Source organism: Acipenser ruthenus, chromosome 39, assembly GCF_902713425.1.
Source record: "Acipenser ruthenus chromosome 39, fAciRut3.2 maternal haplotype, whole genome shotgun sequence".
Taxonomy (NCBI): Eukaryota; Metazoa; Chordata; class Actinopteri; order Acipenseriformes; family Acipenseridae; genus Acipenser; species Acipenser ruthenus.
Genome location: NC_081227.1, coordinates 4,906,307 through 4,925,037, shown reverse-complemented (window position 1 = coordinate 4,925,037; position 18,731 = coordinate 4,906,307). Strand labels below are relative to the sequence as shown.

At 41.7% G+C, this 18,731-nt stretch overlaps 4 protein-coding genes across 5 annotated transcripts; 1 reads left to right on the top strand and 3 right to left on the bottom strand.

Moving 5' to 3' along the window:
• Positions 1-105: 105 nt before the first annotated feature.
• On the bottom strand, positions 106-806 carry LOC117397226 (histone H2B 3). The gene has a single exon (XM_033995928.3). It carries the CDS (start codon positions 666-668, stop codon positions 288-290), a length of 381 nt encoding a protein of 126 aa, XP_033851819.1. The 5' UTR covers positions 669-806; the 3' UTR covers positions 106-287.
• Positions 807-854: 48 nt separating this feature from the next.
• LOC117397416 (histone H2A) lies at positions 855-1,836 on the top strand. The gene has a single exon (XM_033996266.3). The coding sequence runs from the start codon at positions 1,006-1,008 to the stop codon at positions 1,390-1,392; it is 387 nt and encodes a 128-aa protein (XP_033852157.1). The 5' UTR covers positions 855-1,005; the 3' UTR covers positions 1,393-1,836.
• On the bottom strand, positions 1,586-8,576 carry LOC117397415 (zinc finger protein ZPR1-like). The gene is made up of 14 exons (XM_033996265.3): positions 8,285-8,576; positions 7,283-7,444; positions 6,780-6,870; positions 6,314-6,384; positions 5,971-6,057; positions 5,757-5,879; positions 4,936-5,013; positions 4,544-4,610; positions 4,334-4,404; positions 4,137-4,226; positions 3,690-3,800; positions 3,467-3,556; positions 3,310-3,375; positions 1,586-2,850 (listed from the first exon to the last, which is right to left on the bottom strand). Exons 1-14 carry the CDS (start codon positions 8,405-8,407, stop codon positions 2,716-2,718), a joined length of 1,365 nt encoding a protein of 454 aa, XP_033852156.3. The 5' UTR covers positions 8,408-8,576; the 3' UTR covers positions 1,586-2,715.
• Positions 8,577-10,242: 1,666 nt separating this feature from the next.
• On the bottom strand, positions 10,243-17,777 carry LOC117397383 (hepatic and glial cell adhesion molecule-like). 2 transcript variants are annotated; one of them, XM_059009558.1, is made up of 7 exons: positions 17,545-17,777; positions 15,583-15,997; positions 14,925-15,033; positions 13,894-14,238; positions 13,234-13,518; positions 12,635-12,754; positions 10,244-11,411 (listed from the first exon to the last, which is right to left on the bottom strand). In XM_059009558.1, the coding sequence occupies exons 2-7, from the start codon at positions 15,643-15,645 to the stop codon at positions 11,350-11,352; spliced, it is 984 nt and encodes a 327-aa protein (XP_058865541.1). In that variant the 5' UTR covers positions 15,646-15,997; positions 17,545-17,777; the 3' UTR covers positions 10,244-11,349. The 2 variants fall into 2 exon arrangements, with proteins under 2 accessions (XP_058865542.1, XP_058865541.1); XM_059009559.1 differs by lacking the exon at positions 14,925-15,033 and having other exon boundaries at positions 10,243-11,411; positions 17,545-17,776.
• Positions 17,778-18,731: the final 954 nt, after the last annotated feature.

The window sequence follows — 18,731 nt, the reverse complement described above, 5'->3', positions numbered from 1 at the left end:
GTACAGGTAAAAACCCGTTCCAGACTCTACAGTTGGTTTTCTTTTTTTAAAATTCCAAAACTACTTTACCATTGCTCTCAAAGAAAAGGACACTGGAGATACAACGACGTTTGAAATATTTATCTTTATGAGGCAATTCATTTCGCTACAACAGCTGTAGAACAGGTTTCTTGACAGAGCAAAACAAAACGTATGCAGTGTACGGATTTTCTACTCCATATGAAGCAATGGACGCCTATAGAAGAGGCTTTTCTAAGTTCATACAGTTCGTCGGCGGTTCCCGGTTTTCACTTGGAGCTGGTGTATTTGGTGACGGCTTTGGTGCCCTCGGACACAGCGTGCTTGGCCAGCTCTCCGGGCAGCAGGAGGCGCACGGCTGTCTGGATCTCCCGGGAGGTGACGGTGGAGCGCTTGTTGTAGTGAGCCAGGCGGGACGCCTCGCCGGCGATGCGCTCGAAAATATCGTTCACGAAAGAGTTCATGATGCCCATCGCCTTGGAAGAGATGCCGGTGTCGGGGTGGACCTGCTTCAGCACTTTGTACACGTAAATGGCGTAGCTCTCCTTCCTGGTCTTTCTGCGTCTCTTATCCCCTTTCTTCTGGGTTTTCGTGGCTGCCTTTTTGGACCCCTTTTTCGGTGCGGGGGCAGACTTCGCTAGTTCTGGCATATTCCTGAGTCTCGGTGGTTTGTTCACGCTCTGGTGTGAATAATTTCTTTGCAGTCGCGCAATGCGGGACCACTGCCCCCTTCGCCCTTTATATTTATCGATTGCGTATGCAAATTAGACTTCTGTTCGTTCGTTTTGATTTGCTGACACGCATCCTGTCAATCACGAGTTCACGTTTTTAATTGGTTATTTCGCTGCTATACATTTTAATCTATGGGAAGCCTTCCGAGTGTGGAAGTAACCAAATACATTGTCTCTGTTCCATAACAAAACACACGAAGGAGGAAAATAAGCAGATTATTTGTGATTGCAAGACTGACAAATACGCACACACAGTATGTCTGGAAGAGGCAAAACCGGCGGAAAAGCCCGTGCTAAGGCAAAATCTCGCTCCTCCAGAGCCGGGCTGCAGTTCCCTGTCGGGCGTGTGCACAGGCTGCTGAGAAAAGGTAATTACTCGGAGCGTGTGGGCGCTGGAGCCCCGGTCTATCTGGCCGCGGTGCTCGAGTACCTGACCGCCGAAATCCTGGAGCTGGCTGGCAACGCCGCCCGAGACAACAAGAAAACCAGAATCATCCCCCGTCACCTGCAGCTCGCCGTCCGCAACGACGAGGAGCTCAACAAGCTGCTGGGAGGCGTCACCATCGCTCAGGGAGGAGTGCTGCCCAACATCCAGGCCGTGCTGCTGCCCAAGAAGACCGAGAAGCCAGCCAAGAGCAAGTAAACCAGCCTGATGCACCGAGAAACACAAGCAAAACAAAGGCTCCTTTAAGTGCCGCCCAACCCTTTGAAATAAAATGCGAATTTCATTTTTAAATGCTACCTTGCCCCCCTGCATAGCAATGCTTTCAATGTATACCACGTCAATATGTATCGCTGTACGTTTTGTTATTGTATTCTTCCTAATGCAGCAGTACCCGTTTTTTTGTACTGAAGACGCTGAAAAGAAATGTTTTAAAAATGATATACCATTTAAGAAAAAAATGATGCACGCAGAATAAATATGAAACATTCTATGTTCATGTCATGTGTGTAGCGGTAACAGGCGTCGAGCACGCATTCATCTGATACATTAATGTTTTTATTCCAACCTTTGGCCTGTCAGTAGTGTTGGGATCAGTTCCAAACTGTTACAATGAATAAACTGCACGCCCGTTTACACACCCGAGTGCTTTTTTATTCTGTCGAGTCCTGTCACACCAGAGCCAGACATGAGTATTTCTGAAGCTTATTGCAGCACTGAAATATTGAATACAATATTGACAATTTATTTTATTTTTTTATTTTTACATAACTTATTTTTAAAATGAAATGACTGTTCAGTTTCTTGACTTGTTAGGAGGGGGGAAAAAAAGGTAATTCGTACAATAATTATGAAGTCAAAATAATCTGAATTACTTAAAAATTACAAGCCAGTTTGAGTGTAAACTCCAATAGCAAAAAATAAATACTGGGAATTCTCCATTTTCCCTTGGGCTATGTGTTCTACAGTAGCCGCAATATTGTACTCTGTATAGGCTCAAATAACTTAATTTACCAACAAATACATATATGAAAGGATGAGAGATACAATGCAGCACTGGATTCAATCACATTAACAGTGCCAGTTCCTACTGTAGCATTGCCAAGCACATCCACGTTTACTGGTATTTTTACCAACACTTATTTAAATCACTGAACTGTATTAGTTAAGAAACTAATTCCCCATTTCAGCACTGCAGACGTCATTGACCACACCCACCACCCAGCAAAGTTTATAGAAAGAGGTGCTGAGAGTTCCTGTGGGCTTGGCTCTCCCTCTCACCGCCATGCTGAATATTACATCCAGAACGGAGCGAACCAAATTCAAAACGTTAGAGGGGGGGGACAGTGTGCTGGTATTTTGCCAGATTAACAAAGACTTGACATGGTTACCTTTAAATAAACACACTGCCATTTTCTTTCTGAACATCTTGCTAAAGCATTTTTTTTTTTTTTTTTTACAAGTCAAAAACATATCCAGCTCATCCCTCCCCTTCTCAGTCTCCTTTGTTTAGTTTCTGTGTTGCTATCGGTCAGCACTCTGCCCCTCGAGGTACCCCTCTGTTTTCATATCGTTCAGTCCCAGATCCTCATTCTGTTCAAAGGTGCGCTCGTAATGTTCTGTCTTCATCTCGGGGTCTGGATCAGGGGCATATACATTCTACAGAACAAAAAGAAAACAAAACCACCATTTTAAATACATGCAGTAATAACCGATCTATGTACTTAATAACAATCTGTTGCTTTCAGTTAAAACTGTTTTAATGAACTGTGTATAGGAGCAACATCTTTGTAAATCTAGAATCCTCAAAGCTGCAAATTTATCTTGGAAATGAAAGGTGGAAATCCATGCCCACGTTACACGAGTGTTGCCAAACTGTGTACCCCAACAGTGCCAGCACTGTTCAAACTGGTGCCAAACTGTGTCAGCAAACCACAATCACGCTGCAGCCACCAAGACCCCAGCAATGTGGTCCAGATTTCTAGCACAATACTCTAGAACCCCAATAATGGAACCAGCCTGCTCTGGAATAATGCCATGGAACACTAACACTGGCAGGGGACCTCCTGGGTACAGGGTGGCATGTACTTCATTGGGCACCACAAGACCATTCATTACCTGAAGGTAGCTGCTCCCTGCAGGGTCATCCAGGACAATGTGCGCATCCAGCTCTAGGGCAATGATCTGGAGACAGACAACAGGTTTAGCTCAGGGACAGCAGAAGGGATTTGCAGGACAGCTCTCCGCACTCTCTCCAGTATTAAATAGGACTCACCTGGTCGATCTTCTTGCCAAAGAGCTGCAGTTTTCCAGCCAGGTCTGGGTTGGAGCTGTCTCCGAGGGTGAATGGGTTTTTGGAAACAATCTGAAAAAAAAAAACAACAACAAATTTGATCTGATCAGCATGCAAACCTTCTCCAATATTGCGTTAAAAAAAGGTATATATTTGCAATTGTGCCCATGCTTGTTTTAAGTGCCAATGGAAGCGATATACCTACCAGGTGTTTGATGTCTTTGAGCAGTCCCTCCAGAGTGGTGAACTTGCCTCCCACTGCAGCCATCCCCAACTCGAACTCCAGCTCTGGGATGAGAATGCTGCACGTCTCTGACTGGAGCGGGTGGGTACACATGACAAGGGAAACAAAACACCATCACAACATCCACCTTTAACAGGGTAGTGCAGAACAACTCTGACAACTGCACAGAATTCACACTACAAACCTGATTAGGGATTGTGGTCCTAAAATATACTTGAAGCGCAGCACAGAAAGCACCTTAGGAAAGAGGCTAGGAGACACTTAAATCAACTGGGATCCTTTAAGACCAAGTTTTGAGATCAACTAGCTTCTAGGAACAAGAAAAGCTTTGGGTGGGCAGGAACGGCCTGTTCTTGTTCGTAATTCGTTTCATGTTTGTATATAAAAAGCTTCAGGCAGGCGAGTTACCTTGAGGAGATCTCTGGTCATGTCTGAAGGGTCAGTGATGTGCAGGGTTATCTTGGTCCCCTGTTTCTCAGTGGCTCCTCCAGATTTCACCTGGAACAAACAAATCTAGGTTGGGTGATTTCACACAGAGAGATTTTCACTTGTTATAACAGTTATTAACATGACAAAACCATCTAGCCAGCTCCACTGGGTCTAACCTCATTGGTCCGATGCCCACAGGAGTCACAGTTGGTTGCCATGATGATCACCTCCTTGAAATGAGGGATTTCTGATGCAATCTGTTAAGGAAGAACGCTTTTCCAGAGAACATCCCCTGCAACTGGCTTCTCATCTTTCAGCACTCCCTGTATTGAGAAAGCAGGGGAGAGCTGTACAGAGCACACCTCGTCCTTCGTCTAAAAGGATACGCACAAGCTTCATGTTCGTAGAAGCGGGAGCGTTGCATTCTGGGCAGTTGGTGTTAAACTGCAGTACCTGGAGGGGAAAGGAGGAAATCCTCAAATGAGACTGAACTGATTTAGATAACCATTGCAAACTGATACAGAAGCGTTTTGCAGCTGCATTAAAAGGTGCAGTAACTTTATTAAAAACCAATTGTTCTCTTCTTAGTCTCTACTTTTATGTTCGGAAAACATAACACAATGTGATCCAAAGACAGCATCACTGTCAGGTATGGGTTACCTGTCCAAAAAGTGCGTGCAGCGCTGCTGCGCAGCAACAACCTGCATACTGGAATACACACAATTACTTATGATAGACCGAATTGCAATTCCATATGCTGTGCTGGGAAGACACTTACTTCATTTCTCATGTCCTCAATGGTGCTCCCGGGCTTCTCTTCCACCTGCTCCTCCTCCTCTTCATCATCATCATCAGCCTTTACGAAACACACACAGAAAACATAACCAACGTGAACTCAATTAGACACACTTCTTCACTGGTTTGTAAATGACAAAGGCCAATGAACATTAAAAAAATAACACACTAATATACAGCAGAACCTCAGAGTTGTGAACTGACCGGTCTACCGAACACCCACTTTGAACAGGAAGTACGCAATCACTCACCCAGGAGTGCAATGCAACCACAAAGGCGCTGCTATAAGTGCAGATTGCAGGCGTGCATATTTAATAAAACCATTGAAAATTCAGTTTTCAGAGTGATGAACATTTCAGACTTACGAACAGCCTCCATTCCCAAGGCGTTCAGCTGTACTTTACATACACACCCTTTATCTGGATCAGGTAGTGGCTGAGTAAACTGCAATCTGATTAATAGACTTTCGGACAGTCGACTCCGGACACTTTTCTTGTTGGGTTCTTGGCCCTGAAGTTTAGCCCATTCATTCTGAGGATCCTTCATCTGTATTGATGTAGAGCAGGGGTGGCCAATCGTGGTCCTGGAAGGCTATTCCAGTCCTGGTCTTTGTTCCAACCCTGTTCTACAGTGTTCAACTGGACCCACCTCCACCCAGACCCTGAAGTGGTTAATTACATCATGTTACTGGTTAAACCTGGAGTGGAATGGCCCTCCAGGACCGTGATTGGACCCGTGATTGAGAGATCAAACTGAATGAACCCGTCCCGAAGGAACAGAACAGAATGGGTCATGCTGACGCACCTTCAACCCCAGCTGAATGTCTTGCTGTGTGGTTCGCTTGTAGTGAGTGACCGTCAGTGCCTCGTCTCTCTGAGGAGCGAAGGGGTTCTCAACAAAGCTGTTCCCAGAAGAGTCGTCGATGATCTGCACAGAGAAAGCAGCTTCTTTAATGCCGGCCCCATTTATCTTTTTTTTTTTGGGGGGGGGGGGGGGGGTTACTGGCAGATGAACTCACCAGCGTGAACGGCGTCTCCACATCTTTCAGCTTGATCAATTTCTCAACGAACTCCTCGATCTTTGCAGCAACTTCAGGAGCTGTCGCCTGGATGCAGGCAAAAGTTACATTAAAAAATAATAACTATCCAACCTAAAGAACACCCTGAGCTTATTACCTGTTCACTGGGGCTAATCAAGCTCATCGTAAAACCTGGAATGGGTGAAACAGCTATGCAGTAGGAGTCTTATTTCCATCCCTGAAGCTGTATTCAGAGCTGGTCTGTTTGCATTATTTCTATTACTCACAATACCCTATCACAATATTATACATCACGGACTGGCAAATCTTTTTTTTTTTTTACCTTCCTGACAGCCTGGTCCTGCTCCAGTCCAGACACCGCTCTGTCAATCAGCCCCTCTACAGTGGACAGAGCTGTCAGAGAAGAATATAGTGTCAGTGGCTGTCAGGAATGACATAAGCAAGCAGTTACAGGTATCATTCACCAATTAAGACCTGGACGGAGGTTACATTGGTTTAGTTAAGTGATTTAGGGTACAGGTAGAAGAAAGACCTCAAGGACCGGTATTGTGCATCCCAGGGATTGGAATGGGATTTCACCCATGTAGTATTGATCAGGGATTCCCTGTTCTACACTACATGGGTGAAATCCCATTCCAATACAACTGCAGGTGTACCAGCAAGGGCTGCATGCCAAGCTGGTGTACATTATGCATGTCTGTGTTGCAAACTGTACAGTCTCACTGAAGAAACTGGCCATGCACAAGTAATTCAAACTAAACGGAAATCGAAAAGGCATCATTACTCACATCCTTTCTGCGTGAAGGGTGGAATTTCGAAGTCCAGCTCTGGGATTCTGGTTGTGGCGCTGTCTGATTTTATAACCTCTCGGTTCATGTCCTGCACAATTCCAAGAACAGAGTGACATGCTGGGTGTGTGTGTATACAGGGATGGAAATAGCACTCCTATTGCACAGCAGTTTCACCCACTCCAGGTTTTAATATGTGCTTGATTAGCCCTAGTGTATAGGCAACAAGCTCTGGTGTGTCTCACAGTAAAACCAGGAATGGATCACACTGCAATGCAATGGCAGTCTCATTCCCATCCCAGTTACATCACCTACGTTTTTAGAATCTGACCCAGTTGTGTGAACTCTGTGGGCTTTGAGAAGTTGCCCTGCCACTTTGGGGGGATGGAATGACACATCTGCATTATAAAACTGATACACCAATGGGAAACTTAACATGGTAGCATGATGCACTGAGTGACTGAAGGCAATATGATCAGCATGGGTAATAAAGGCCACAGTACCTGCTTGGTCTTGATGGCCAGGGTGTAGACGACTCCCTGCTCCTGGATCTTCCCTGCTGACTGGATCTCTGTGTTGGATCCACCGCAGCTGTCACAGGTGAAGGAGCTGATTATGATCTCCTTGAAGAAGGGGATCTTAGTCAGCAGGAGGCGCGTGGTCCCCTGGAACCCAGGCAGGTGGGGAAGAAGGAAGTGGTCACTTAATGGGTCTACCGCAATTGAACAGCAGCGTTAAATCCATGTGAAATGGAAATTCTTTATAGATCACTAGCAAACTAGTAAAACAGTAAACTGCGTCTGAGAAACAGCCTTGGAAAAGTCTACTTCGGATTGGTATCGTCCTATCCCATACGATTTATATAGCTTCTTGGGCTGGGCAGTTCGCGATTATAAAACAATATTATCTTCAAAAGTTTACTAAATAAATCTAAATTAAAAGCTGTGGTAATTAGAGTTTAATTCCGCTCCAAGCACATGCAGATTTATTCAACTTTAAACAGCTTCGATATACCGTTCTCACTCAGTTAGTTAGCTTAATATAACATGGCAGTATTATTTTACAGCAGACTTGCATATGAAATACACTGTGAAATGTTGTTCGTGTTTCATATAGCTGTCTACATTATGATTTGCCACCTGTCCCTGTGTTTATGTCCTGGTTAATTCAGGAAAGTGTCGCAGGAGTTTAATAAGCCTTCCCAAGACACTATAAAGTTCCTGTTTAAGATTCCATATCCATATAGATAAGATTAGTACAGCAATCCCATGAATTAAGAACAAGTTAAATAGATCACCATATATTACTGCAATAGACGCACAATATTAACTGGCTGTCAGTACTTTAATAATATTATCAATGTTACCTATTTGACTAAAGGATTTCTCGATAGTTTAAACTTTTCACAACGGCCCTCAGGTGTCCCGTTTTTTGTTTTTGGTTTCATTCTTTGTTTATTTATTTTTTTGCGCAGACCCTATGTTGTCTAAAACGTATCTTCTTACATTCTCAAAGCAGCTCATACAAAGGCTCTCTATAACGGTAGGTTGTTGATCTTCGTCGTCAGCACTGATCTCCTTAAAAATCGCTTTCGATCCCCGGACCTCTTCCTCTCCGATAACCGACATGGTTAAACGTTTGAAATTACTTTGCCAAAACACCTCTGTGATTCACAAACGCTAGCAGTTACCCGACCAGCAACTTCCAATTCTAGATGTTTCTTTTTTTCCTGTCCGAGTAACAGAACACGTGCTTCTTCCTCTTCATTGACCCGGATTCACAAGCGAAAACCACGCCCCCTATACACACAATCCACGCCCCGTTCTTCACAAACCTTTCAAACAAACTCGTTTATTTTTAACCAGCAGGGGGAGACAACATCTACGTGTTTGATTCTTTACCTTATTATTTTGTCCAGTCCAGCGTTTGCAACACTTTTCAAAGGGATACATTTTTTAAAAATAAAATTAGCAACTTGGTGTGTTGTATGCTGACTACGGATTTCTGTACGCTGCATGTTTGACATCCTAAATTTGAAGCTGAAATCCTGTTTCCTGCATGTTGACAACGGGGCGTTCCTGTGAATTTTGTCATTGATCACCCGCCATAATTTCATTAAAAAAAATTGTGTTCCTCTGAATAAAAATATCACTTTGTGCATGAGAAATTGCAAACCCCGCTGCAGGGGATTCGAAACCAATTCTGTAAGTTAACAATGAGGTGTACTTGTCACATTGGTGTGGGTGTGTAAGCAATCTTTCCTTGACCTTACATGAACTTGAAGACGCGTCACCTGCTTTCCATCCAACCAGCAAGGGGACTCGAATCATCAGGACCAGTTTAAACCCCAGCAGCGAGACGACTGTGAGCAGGGCAGACCGGTGCTTGATTTCTTTTTTTAGAACAATGAAACACTTTTTCTTTAAGAGAAACCTGCATTACCCGTGAGGATGCAGACAGGGACTGTGCATCGTGTCTCATTCAGAGCCTTATCACAGGTGTTGATACAGGCTGTATATAAGCTACCACATTGTGACTAGTTCCCATTTAAGAGTTTGCAAGCCCTCAAAATCTGACCTACGTTCTCTAGAGACAAAAGGAGGGGGCAGAGTGTAAGCAAACCAACCAATCACACCTTTGCATGGGATTAAAACTTTCAGATGTCTTCTACATTTCGGAACACACTGGGAAATTACAGGCCAGCTCCGGGGAAGTTTTTGCACTTGTTTTCCAAAGCTTGTGTGGGTGTGTTACGTGTTCATTGTAAAACAGTCATTCTGTGATCGCTGTGCGGTTCATTCTATCACTGACTCCCAGGGGAATGCCCATGGACTGTAGGGACGTGTCATTTGCGTTTCTGTCTGTTGAACAGCAGTATATTAAATGCATGGTGGTGTGATTTTTCATTTTTTAAATGTGTTTCGTACTGTCTATATGCGGGACGGTGGGTGGGACTAACAATATAAAATGACAAAATGATCGTTTTAGTCCCATTGTTATTTGAGCCCCGTTTTAAAGCAAGTGTAAGGACACATTTTCTGAATGGAAGAACGCCACCCTAATGTTATTAAAGGTATTTGCGGCTTGCTGTTTCCATTCTCTTGAAGGCGTTTTCATTTCCTTTCCGTAAACGCTCCTGTGGACTTCCACTTGTTACAGTGGGTTCTACCCTAGACTCACTTAATTCAATACTTGCTATTAGATTTCATTATGAATAGTATATTTATAGTTAGACATTTGAGTCTTTTTTTTATTTATTGTATCATTATGGAACGATATTAAAATAAAAAACGTCTTAGTCCACTTATCACGGGCACTTTTAGTTTCAATCTTAGCCATTTGCGTAGTTAAAATAATGTACCCCATTTACACACGGTTAATAATAATAATAATAATAATAATAATAATAATAATAATAATAATAATAATAATAATACAAAACGTTATTCTCAAAGAAACCCAAGGATCAGGTGTCACTTTTCCTTTATTACATCATCACATGTCAAATTGTTTATGTAGAAAGAATATTTTAGCGTTTGCTGCCTTCAAAACGTTGCATTTGTTTAAATGTACAACATTTTTCAAAGACGAGAGATCTTAATAAAATCAAACAGGGCAATTTACTGCACTTGAAACACATTATTTATTGTGAACCTTTACAAAAACAAACACTTAGGGACATACACCCCATACGTACGTTTCACAACTGCAGGTTGTGAAACATAGCATTAACAAAACGTACAACCTGAATGTCAGGGAATATACGCACACGCACACACGCACGCACGCACGCACACACTTTACCCTTTCATTCCCCTGCAAGAAACCCATGCAGGACAGAGAGGCTTTAGCTGAGGGAACACAAAGCTCCTGTTTCAGAACAGTGCTGCAAAACACAGCGGCAAGTGTCGTTCACTTAGACTGAGACACATGGTAGCAATTTCGATAGCAGGCTATGAATATGCATTGTACTAAACAAGCAATTATCTCTGGTGCCTGGTTCCAACTCACACCCAGTAACTCATTTGCAATTACATGGAAATCGTTATGCCGTATAATTCAGTGATATAATCACATTTCCATAGCTAGTGTTCCTTTATTAATACTGTACTGACAGCCGAGCATTACAAAAAATATACAAATACGAATCAAAGCAACCCACCATTACATTGTAAAAGGGTATAGGACCACTAGGGACAGCAAATCTGATGCCATGTGTTTAAATTGGAAGGGTAAGTGATCGATCCCTATTACACCACCTCCAGTTCCTTCAGGGAAGTAATGGGTAGAAATACACAGCCTGTTCTGCACAGTGGCTTATAACACGTCTGTCTGCAAACCCAGCACCTTCAATTAAAGTTGTTATGACTGAACCAGGGAGACGCAGCTTTTTCCATGACGCGGAATACATGAAAACATTACCGTACCAGGTTATTGAGTAATTACTGTGCATCTACATATAAGTTAAAATGCATGTCACAGCATTACAATGTTATTATGCAGAGTTGCAATCTTTTTGCACGAATCCTAACCCTAATCCGTTTCAGATACTGCTACAGAAACGTAAATCTCATTTTGAGAGGTCGGGATTCATTTCCTGTAATTCTGCTTCATCTTTTACTTTCTTTCTATCTGTAAAAAAAAAAAAAAAATACAAATGTTACCAATAATCACTACAAATCTGATACCTTTGTCATGTTTCGTGCCCTACACTTAAGCAACTAGAACGAAACTGGTTTGGATTCCAAAGTAGTTTAAGGAAGTGCAACCTTAAACCAGGCTCCAATGTGTGTGTGTGTGTGTGTGTGTGTGTGTGTGTGTGTGTGTGTGTGTGTGTGTGTGCGAGTGTGTGTGTGTGTGTGTGTGTGTGTGTGAGTGTGTGTGTGTGTGTGTGTGAGTGTCTCAGTGTGTGTGTGTGTGAGTGTGTGTGTGTGTGTGTGTGTGTGTGTGTGTGTGTGAGTGTGAGTGTCTCAGTGTGTGTGTGTGTGTGTGAGTGTGTGTGAGTGTCTCAGTGTGTGTGTGTGTGTGTGTGTGAGTGTGAGTGTCTCAGTGTGTGTGTGTGTGTGTGTGTGTGTGAGTGTCTCAGTGTGTGTGAGTGTGAGTGTGTGTGTGTGTGTGTGAGTGTCTCAGTGTGTGTGTGAGTGTGTGTGTGTGTGAGTGTGTGTGTGCGTGTGTGTGAGTGTGTGTGTGTGTGTGTGTGTGTGAGTGTCTCAGTGTGTGTGTGAGTGTGTGTGTGCGTGTGTGTGAGTGTGTGTGTGTGTGTGTGTGTGTGTGAGTGTCTCAGTGTGTGTGTGTGTGTGTGTGTGTGTGTCAGTGTGTGTGTGTGTGTTCCAGATTACATCTATGAGCAGATGGGATTCAAATCAGATTTCCTGTTCAAGCCATTCCTTTAAATTGTCATTGGTCAGGATTCAATTAACCAAGTTTTTGCTCTGATGAATTCATTCATATCAAACATTGTGTTCTATCTGATAATCCTAAACTATACCATCAGTTCTTTAAACAAGTACTTGATAAGACCCGCCTTTTTAAACAAATGCCCTGGCCGCTTCAGTTAACATGCTGCTAAAGTTATGAATCATTTACTGTTCATCCAAAGCTCTAGTTATAAATATCACAATGTACAATGGTATGAGTCTGACTTGCCTTTTTTTAATTCAGTGACTGACAAAAACTACAGGAATCCTCCCCAGATCAGGGATTCTTCAAGAGCTAAATGAAAGTGCTTTCTTATATCAAAAGGACGTCACAGAGGACTGGGCTGGGCTGTAGTTTTGTACCTTCCAAAAAGACTTCAAGGAAATGTATGGAAATGGAGACGCCAATAAAGGATAGCGACTGCTCCGTTAGCTTACCTTCTCTCTTGGTTTTGTAACACCACCCCATGACGATGATGATGATGATGATGCTGCACACTGCAATTGGTATCAAAATGCCCAGGGAGATCCATAAAGAAGATTGATCAGGTAAAATATCTAACACAGAAATAAAAGAAAATGTCAACGTCTAGTCTCTTCAACGTCTACACTCTTCTCTGCTCCTACCATTGTATACTGCTAAGGTTTTAAGTTTGAAAAGACAGCAAGGGCAGTCTGTGGTGTTAGGAGGAAGCACAAGTGGTCAAAATGCAGGAACAAATGATGTTGTTGCATGAAATCGCTCAAATGCATGCCAACCTCATATGGGGACGGATACAAAAAAAATTCACATGGGGACATGTGGAAGATGCAAATGCACAATAGCCTCTATTTATTGTTTGTCCAAAAACCCTATTTTTTTCAGCTCTTTCAAAAAACTATTTCATGCATGAAAGGGTAAAACAGGCAATACATTTAACGCGCAGAACCTTATTGCGTGTAACTGGTACTACTTAATGTCTCTTTGTAGCTCTAGTACACTGCATTAGAACTAGATTTGAAAACCAGTTCTGTAAGTTGGTACAAGTAAAACTCACCCGAGCCACACAGCTCCTCAGATCCGTTCAGAGTGTGACTGAGCTGTTTCCTGCTCACGTTGTTTTCCACCACACAGGTGTATGTCCTGCAGTCTTCAGGTGCCACCGTTAACGTCAGTAGCATGACATTCTCATCCGAGAAAGAGTTCTCAGGAGAGGAAGAATTAGACTCCAGCCAACGCATCGTCATATTGGCTGCTCGAGATGCATTACAGATCAGGGATACGAGTTCTCCACGACTTGCGCTTTGAGGAGACTGTGTAATAGAGGGCATGGTGACAGGAGCTGTGGATGGAAAGAATCTTGGTGTGACATCCAGACAGACAGAGCAGCTGGGTGCCTGCTTATCCCCCAGACTCTGATACTCTTATACAGAGATGCAGACAGACAGACAGAGCTTCCATATAATAACCTGAGATTAAGATACGCTCACTAACTCGTGATAAAGAAGGGTCTTAGCATGCGTCATCACAATCTGACAGTTCTCTAGATCTATGCAAATCTATAAAGTGTATCACACAGTACGTACGGGCCATGCATCCCCACGGAGGATAACAACAATACAGTGCTCCCTAATAACAATCAGATCATCCCTGTAGAGCCAGTTGTAAAGCACAATGGTCTGGACTCCCGTTGTCCTTGTCCTGTCATGATGCTAACCTTCGATATAGAGCTGGATCTCCCTGTCCTTCTCTATGCCGTCGTTTGTAGTGATTGTGATTACATACAGCCCTTCATCGGAGGACATCAGATCTTTCAGCAGTATGGAACCATTCCGGAAGTCTTCTGCCCTCTTCTCATAGTTAGTGATGAAGGGTGAAGATAACATTTTGTTTGGGAAATCGTACACTTTTCTGGTTCCCAGACCTTGCTTCAGCTTCCACGTTATATCTAGTAGCTTTGTTTCTTTGGGCAGACTGTAATTCACAGAGAGAAGGACCGATTCTCCTACTGCTCCATAGAGTGTTGCATGTTCAACTTCAATCTCCAAGGCGCCTGTGGATACTAGAGGAGAAGAAGAAGAAGAAGAAGAAGAAGAAGAAGAAGAAGAAGAAGAAGAAGAATTAGACGTTTTGGTAACAAAGTAGATTTTCAATGAAATAACGATAGTAATGGCCTCTTTAAGAAAGTGTATAACAATCAGCTTCTGTGAGTCTCAGTTTCACTTTTACATTTACAGTAAATAAAGACACTGTACATTATTTTAGGGGAACTAAAACAACCTGTAATATCAGAGTCACAAGATCAAGGTTTTCAAGCAACTCTGTTTAAAAACTATTAAGAAACAAGGATAAAGAGACAAATGTTTCATCGGGTTCTGTTCTGGAAAGTGATTTCATCACAACATGGAGTTTAATATGAATGAAGTTTCATGATATACCCGGTCTAGCAAGCAAGCCAAAAAAAAAAAAAAAAAACACCCACACCAAAGATCTCAAGACAAAACGAACAATATGTGACTAGGTTGAATTACATTGAGCACAATACATTCATTTCCTTTGCCAGAAAATAAAGTATATAGTTGTGATGTAGTTGCAGGTAGATCTAGCCTATCAAGAGATACAGGTGTACTGTACCGTCCTGCCTGCCCCAGTGTATCCTGTCTTTACAGTACCTGTGTTTTTATAGTGCCTGTCGACCCGTCAAAAGCAGCTAGTACCAGTCAATGTGTTTCTCTAATGAGATCTTACCTGGAACGATGGTGATAAAGATGAAGATGTAATGCCAGTGTTTGTAGGAATAGAGACACATTTGTGTAAGTCTGCATCGGCTGCTTACCAAGCAGGAAGACAAACTCACCTAACAAGTTGAACAAAAAACAGGGTCTCTATATAGGCAGAATTATACTAATGGTTTTCCTGGTACATTAACACACCTGGGTCAAGGAATACTGTGTTTGAAAACAAACAGTGGAGGTATTTGTAGGCTTTTACACTCACTTATTTCTATTTAAATCTATGAATGTGTTTGTGATGTATTTTAATACATAATGTAACAATCTACTATTCCTTTCTATTTAAACCTTCAGGCATCACAGTATTCAGTCTGTATATCCATTTATTTTCCTTTATTCTTCTGTATTGTACATTGTCTAATTTTATTTCTTCTAAAACTACAAAATGTAGAACACATTCATTTAGTAAATATAAAAACAATCTGTAATACTTTACTCAAGAAAGTGCTCCTATATGTTTGCTATGATAAAGCATGGTTAAAAAAACAAACAACATATAGACTTAATACAAAAATAGCACAGAAAACTGCAACTATATATAATGGTAATCTTGTGAATCTTTTCATTACCTTGACTATATAGGCTAACTTTAAATATGCATTTCAGAAACTTACCATTGCATCCAGAGATTCACAAATATAGAATGCATTTCCAGAAATAACTGAGAGTGCCAGCATACATCAGATAGAGACAGTAAGGTCAATTCTTTACACAGCCAACCTAGATCCGGGAGTAGATGTTTCTGCAGTGTATTTTATTACTTTATTGCATTATTGAACTATCCAAACAGGTAAGTCATTATCCTGGACTGCAGAAGGCACTGTAATCAGAAGGGTTTACTTGCTTTAGACCCGTGCCATACATTTGCTGCAGGATCTGCTGCAGTGAGCCATTCCATTAATGCAGTGGATTCAGGGTTTTATTTGTCGTTGTTGTTTTTTGCTCACAAGGTGTTTTCCACCCTGAATTTCCTGGTTATAGCGCAGATACCTGGAGGTCAGTGATTGACAGTATAACATTCAATATGGTCTGCAAAAGAGCCAGAAAACAATATATATCTTATGCATTTTCATAAAAGGCAGCCACAAAATTGCAGCATAAAAAAAATAATTGTAACAATTGTTTTCCTACTGTTTCAATGATGTGTCACTGAAGGTATATGGAAATGGGTGGCAGGTTTAGAGTTATACATGTATGAATGGAAAGTTATATATTTGAGAATATGTTTGTATTATAAGATTGTGTGTATGTTGTAAAAAAAAAATACAATCAGTGTTCCGTACAAGATGGTTATGATTCAGTGAGCAAGTGATTTGATAAAATTGTCACTTTTGGCAAGACATGTTTCCTCATTTTTAATTGACACTTGTTGTTTCCTTGTGGTTTAACCGTCGAATCCTCAAACCAGAAGAATTAGTATTTCATCACAAAAGCATTCACGTTTTGTGTCTGGCTCCCAACCCTCCACACACCCCAATGCATTAAGCAATCTTGACATGGTATTTGATGACACTCTTTTCTATCTGTTTCACACAGTTCTGTTTATCACTATTGATGCGGCCTGAGCTCAAAGGGGTCTCATTTACTTTCCTCTGTTCTCCCTACATCAGCATCACGGCTCCTTAGTGAACTCAAACTGGGCTGTGTCAACATGCCCAGACCTCATCACTGAGACTGTTTAGACAATGGATCCTACTGTTCCAAATATCAGTGCATTTGCATTGCCTTTTTGCGTATGCAAAACTGAAAGCAATTTCAATAGATTTTAAATATGTCGCAATGTTACCAAAGACAATGAACGACAGCTTCCAGTGTATTCTAACAAATATAAGTTTGTGGAAAAAGATGAAATTAGGCCAAGACAGCCCTGCTGTTTTATGAAAAGGTGATTTCAGTCCCTAACCTCTTCCAGCAGCAGATTACCCAGCAAGTACATTGACATGTGGGCTGTTTTCAACACACCAGACTTTAATGAACTTTTCCTGACCCCAGCCGAACATACTGGCAGCTTGCGTAAAATTTCCAAACCATAAACACATTTCAATTCAGTTGTTTCTTGATTCAGCAGCACCTGCTGAAATCTATATTACCAAGGGGCTCTGGAGAACAGCAGCCCTCAGTCAGTGTAATGACATATTGTTAAGATTGTTTAAATAACTTATCCAGGGTGACTTACAATTGTTACAAGATATCACGTTATACAGATAAGACATTATTTTTTACATACAATTACCCGTTTATACAGTTGGGTTTTTACTGGAGCAATCTAGGTATAATACCTTGCTCAAGGGTACAACAGTGGTGTCTCCCACCAGGGATTGAACCCATGACTCTCCTCTCAAGAGTCTAGAGCCCTAACCACTACTCCACACTGCTGCCCGCATTATGGAACGATATTGAAATAAAGAACTTCTTAGCCCACTTATCAAGGGCACTTAGTTTCAATCTTAGCCATTTGCGTAGTTAAAATAATGTACCCCATTTACACAAGGTTAATAATAATAATAATAATAATAATAATAATAATAATAATAATAATAATAATAATAATAATAATAAAGCAACATGAAGCCTACCTTTGGTAACTCCTTGTCTGAATAATCCTGGTGTTTTCACATCATTTTATTTTATGTTAATCGTGATGAAAGTTTAACTCCGAAGTGCAAATTCGCACCCTGGTTTTGTTTGCAGTTAGCTGGTCTTCTTACCAGTCAGAATTGCTAATAGTATACAGAGATATATATCTGTAGAGCGTTGTACAGGGAGTGTGTATTGTCGAGACGGCTTCAGTATAAAAGGGAAGTACAACTCTTGAATGGACATGTGACAAGCAACAGCACCTGCATTTGTGTCAGTGGGCTGTTCCTGACATGAGCTGAGAAGATGGCATGCAAAGCTTATATCTGCTTGTTGGGCGTCAGTGTCAGCCACCACTGGCAAATCAGCAGCAGATCTGACCGCTTGACAGGGGTGATGGCACAAGAATTGGTGGACTGCACAGCTGGTGCTGATTTCAGTCCCTAACTTCACTGAATGAATCGATGAGAAATAGCTTCACCTGGAAAATATCTTCCAGGCCACACTGCTGTGGATGCAGATGTAACCAAGTGGAACTGATGCAATTCACAAAAAATAAAAACCACCACAGAAATGCTACTCTGCTATTAAGATGAGGATTGTGCTCTGAAACTGGGGTTTTGATGAAAACAAGACATTTTTGTCTATCTTTTCAATTTCCATGGAAATATACTGCAGCTTTAAAAAGCAACAGGATTCCGAAAGAATATAGTATTACACATCCCCATGTGTTGCTACAGCTGTTTAAATAACATACCTGTCATTTTTCTTTTCATTGTTAACATCCTGACAACTTTTTACACAACTTTAAAGTCTGTTTCAAAGCTCTTTTCAAAATGTCTGCTCTAGTGCAGAGATCTGTCCTCTAAATCACTGCTGGAAAAGTGATAAAAAATAAAATAAAAACATAACAGCAAGTGCTCTGGCTTTTCTGTTCCATGCCACATCATGGATCGTTATTGCTGTGTTACCTGTTTCACAAGGTAGGCAATAATCCTTGCCTACCTAGCGTGCCCATTTTGAAAAGATCTTTGAAACAGACTCTATTTCTAAGTGTAAAAGGTGGTCAGTATCACTGTTGTGTTGCACATGGGAACGGTTTTGTTGCGACATGTTTCCATGTTTCAAACTAGTTTTGTAACATTCCTTTCAGAAAAATAACACATTCAACAACCGGGCCCATCCT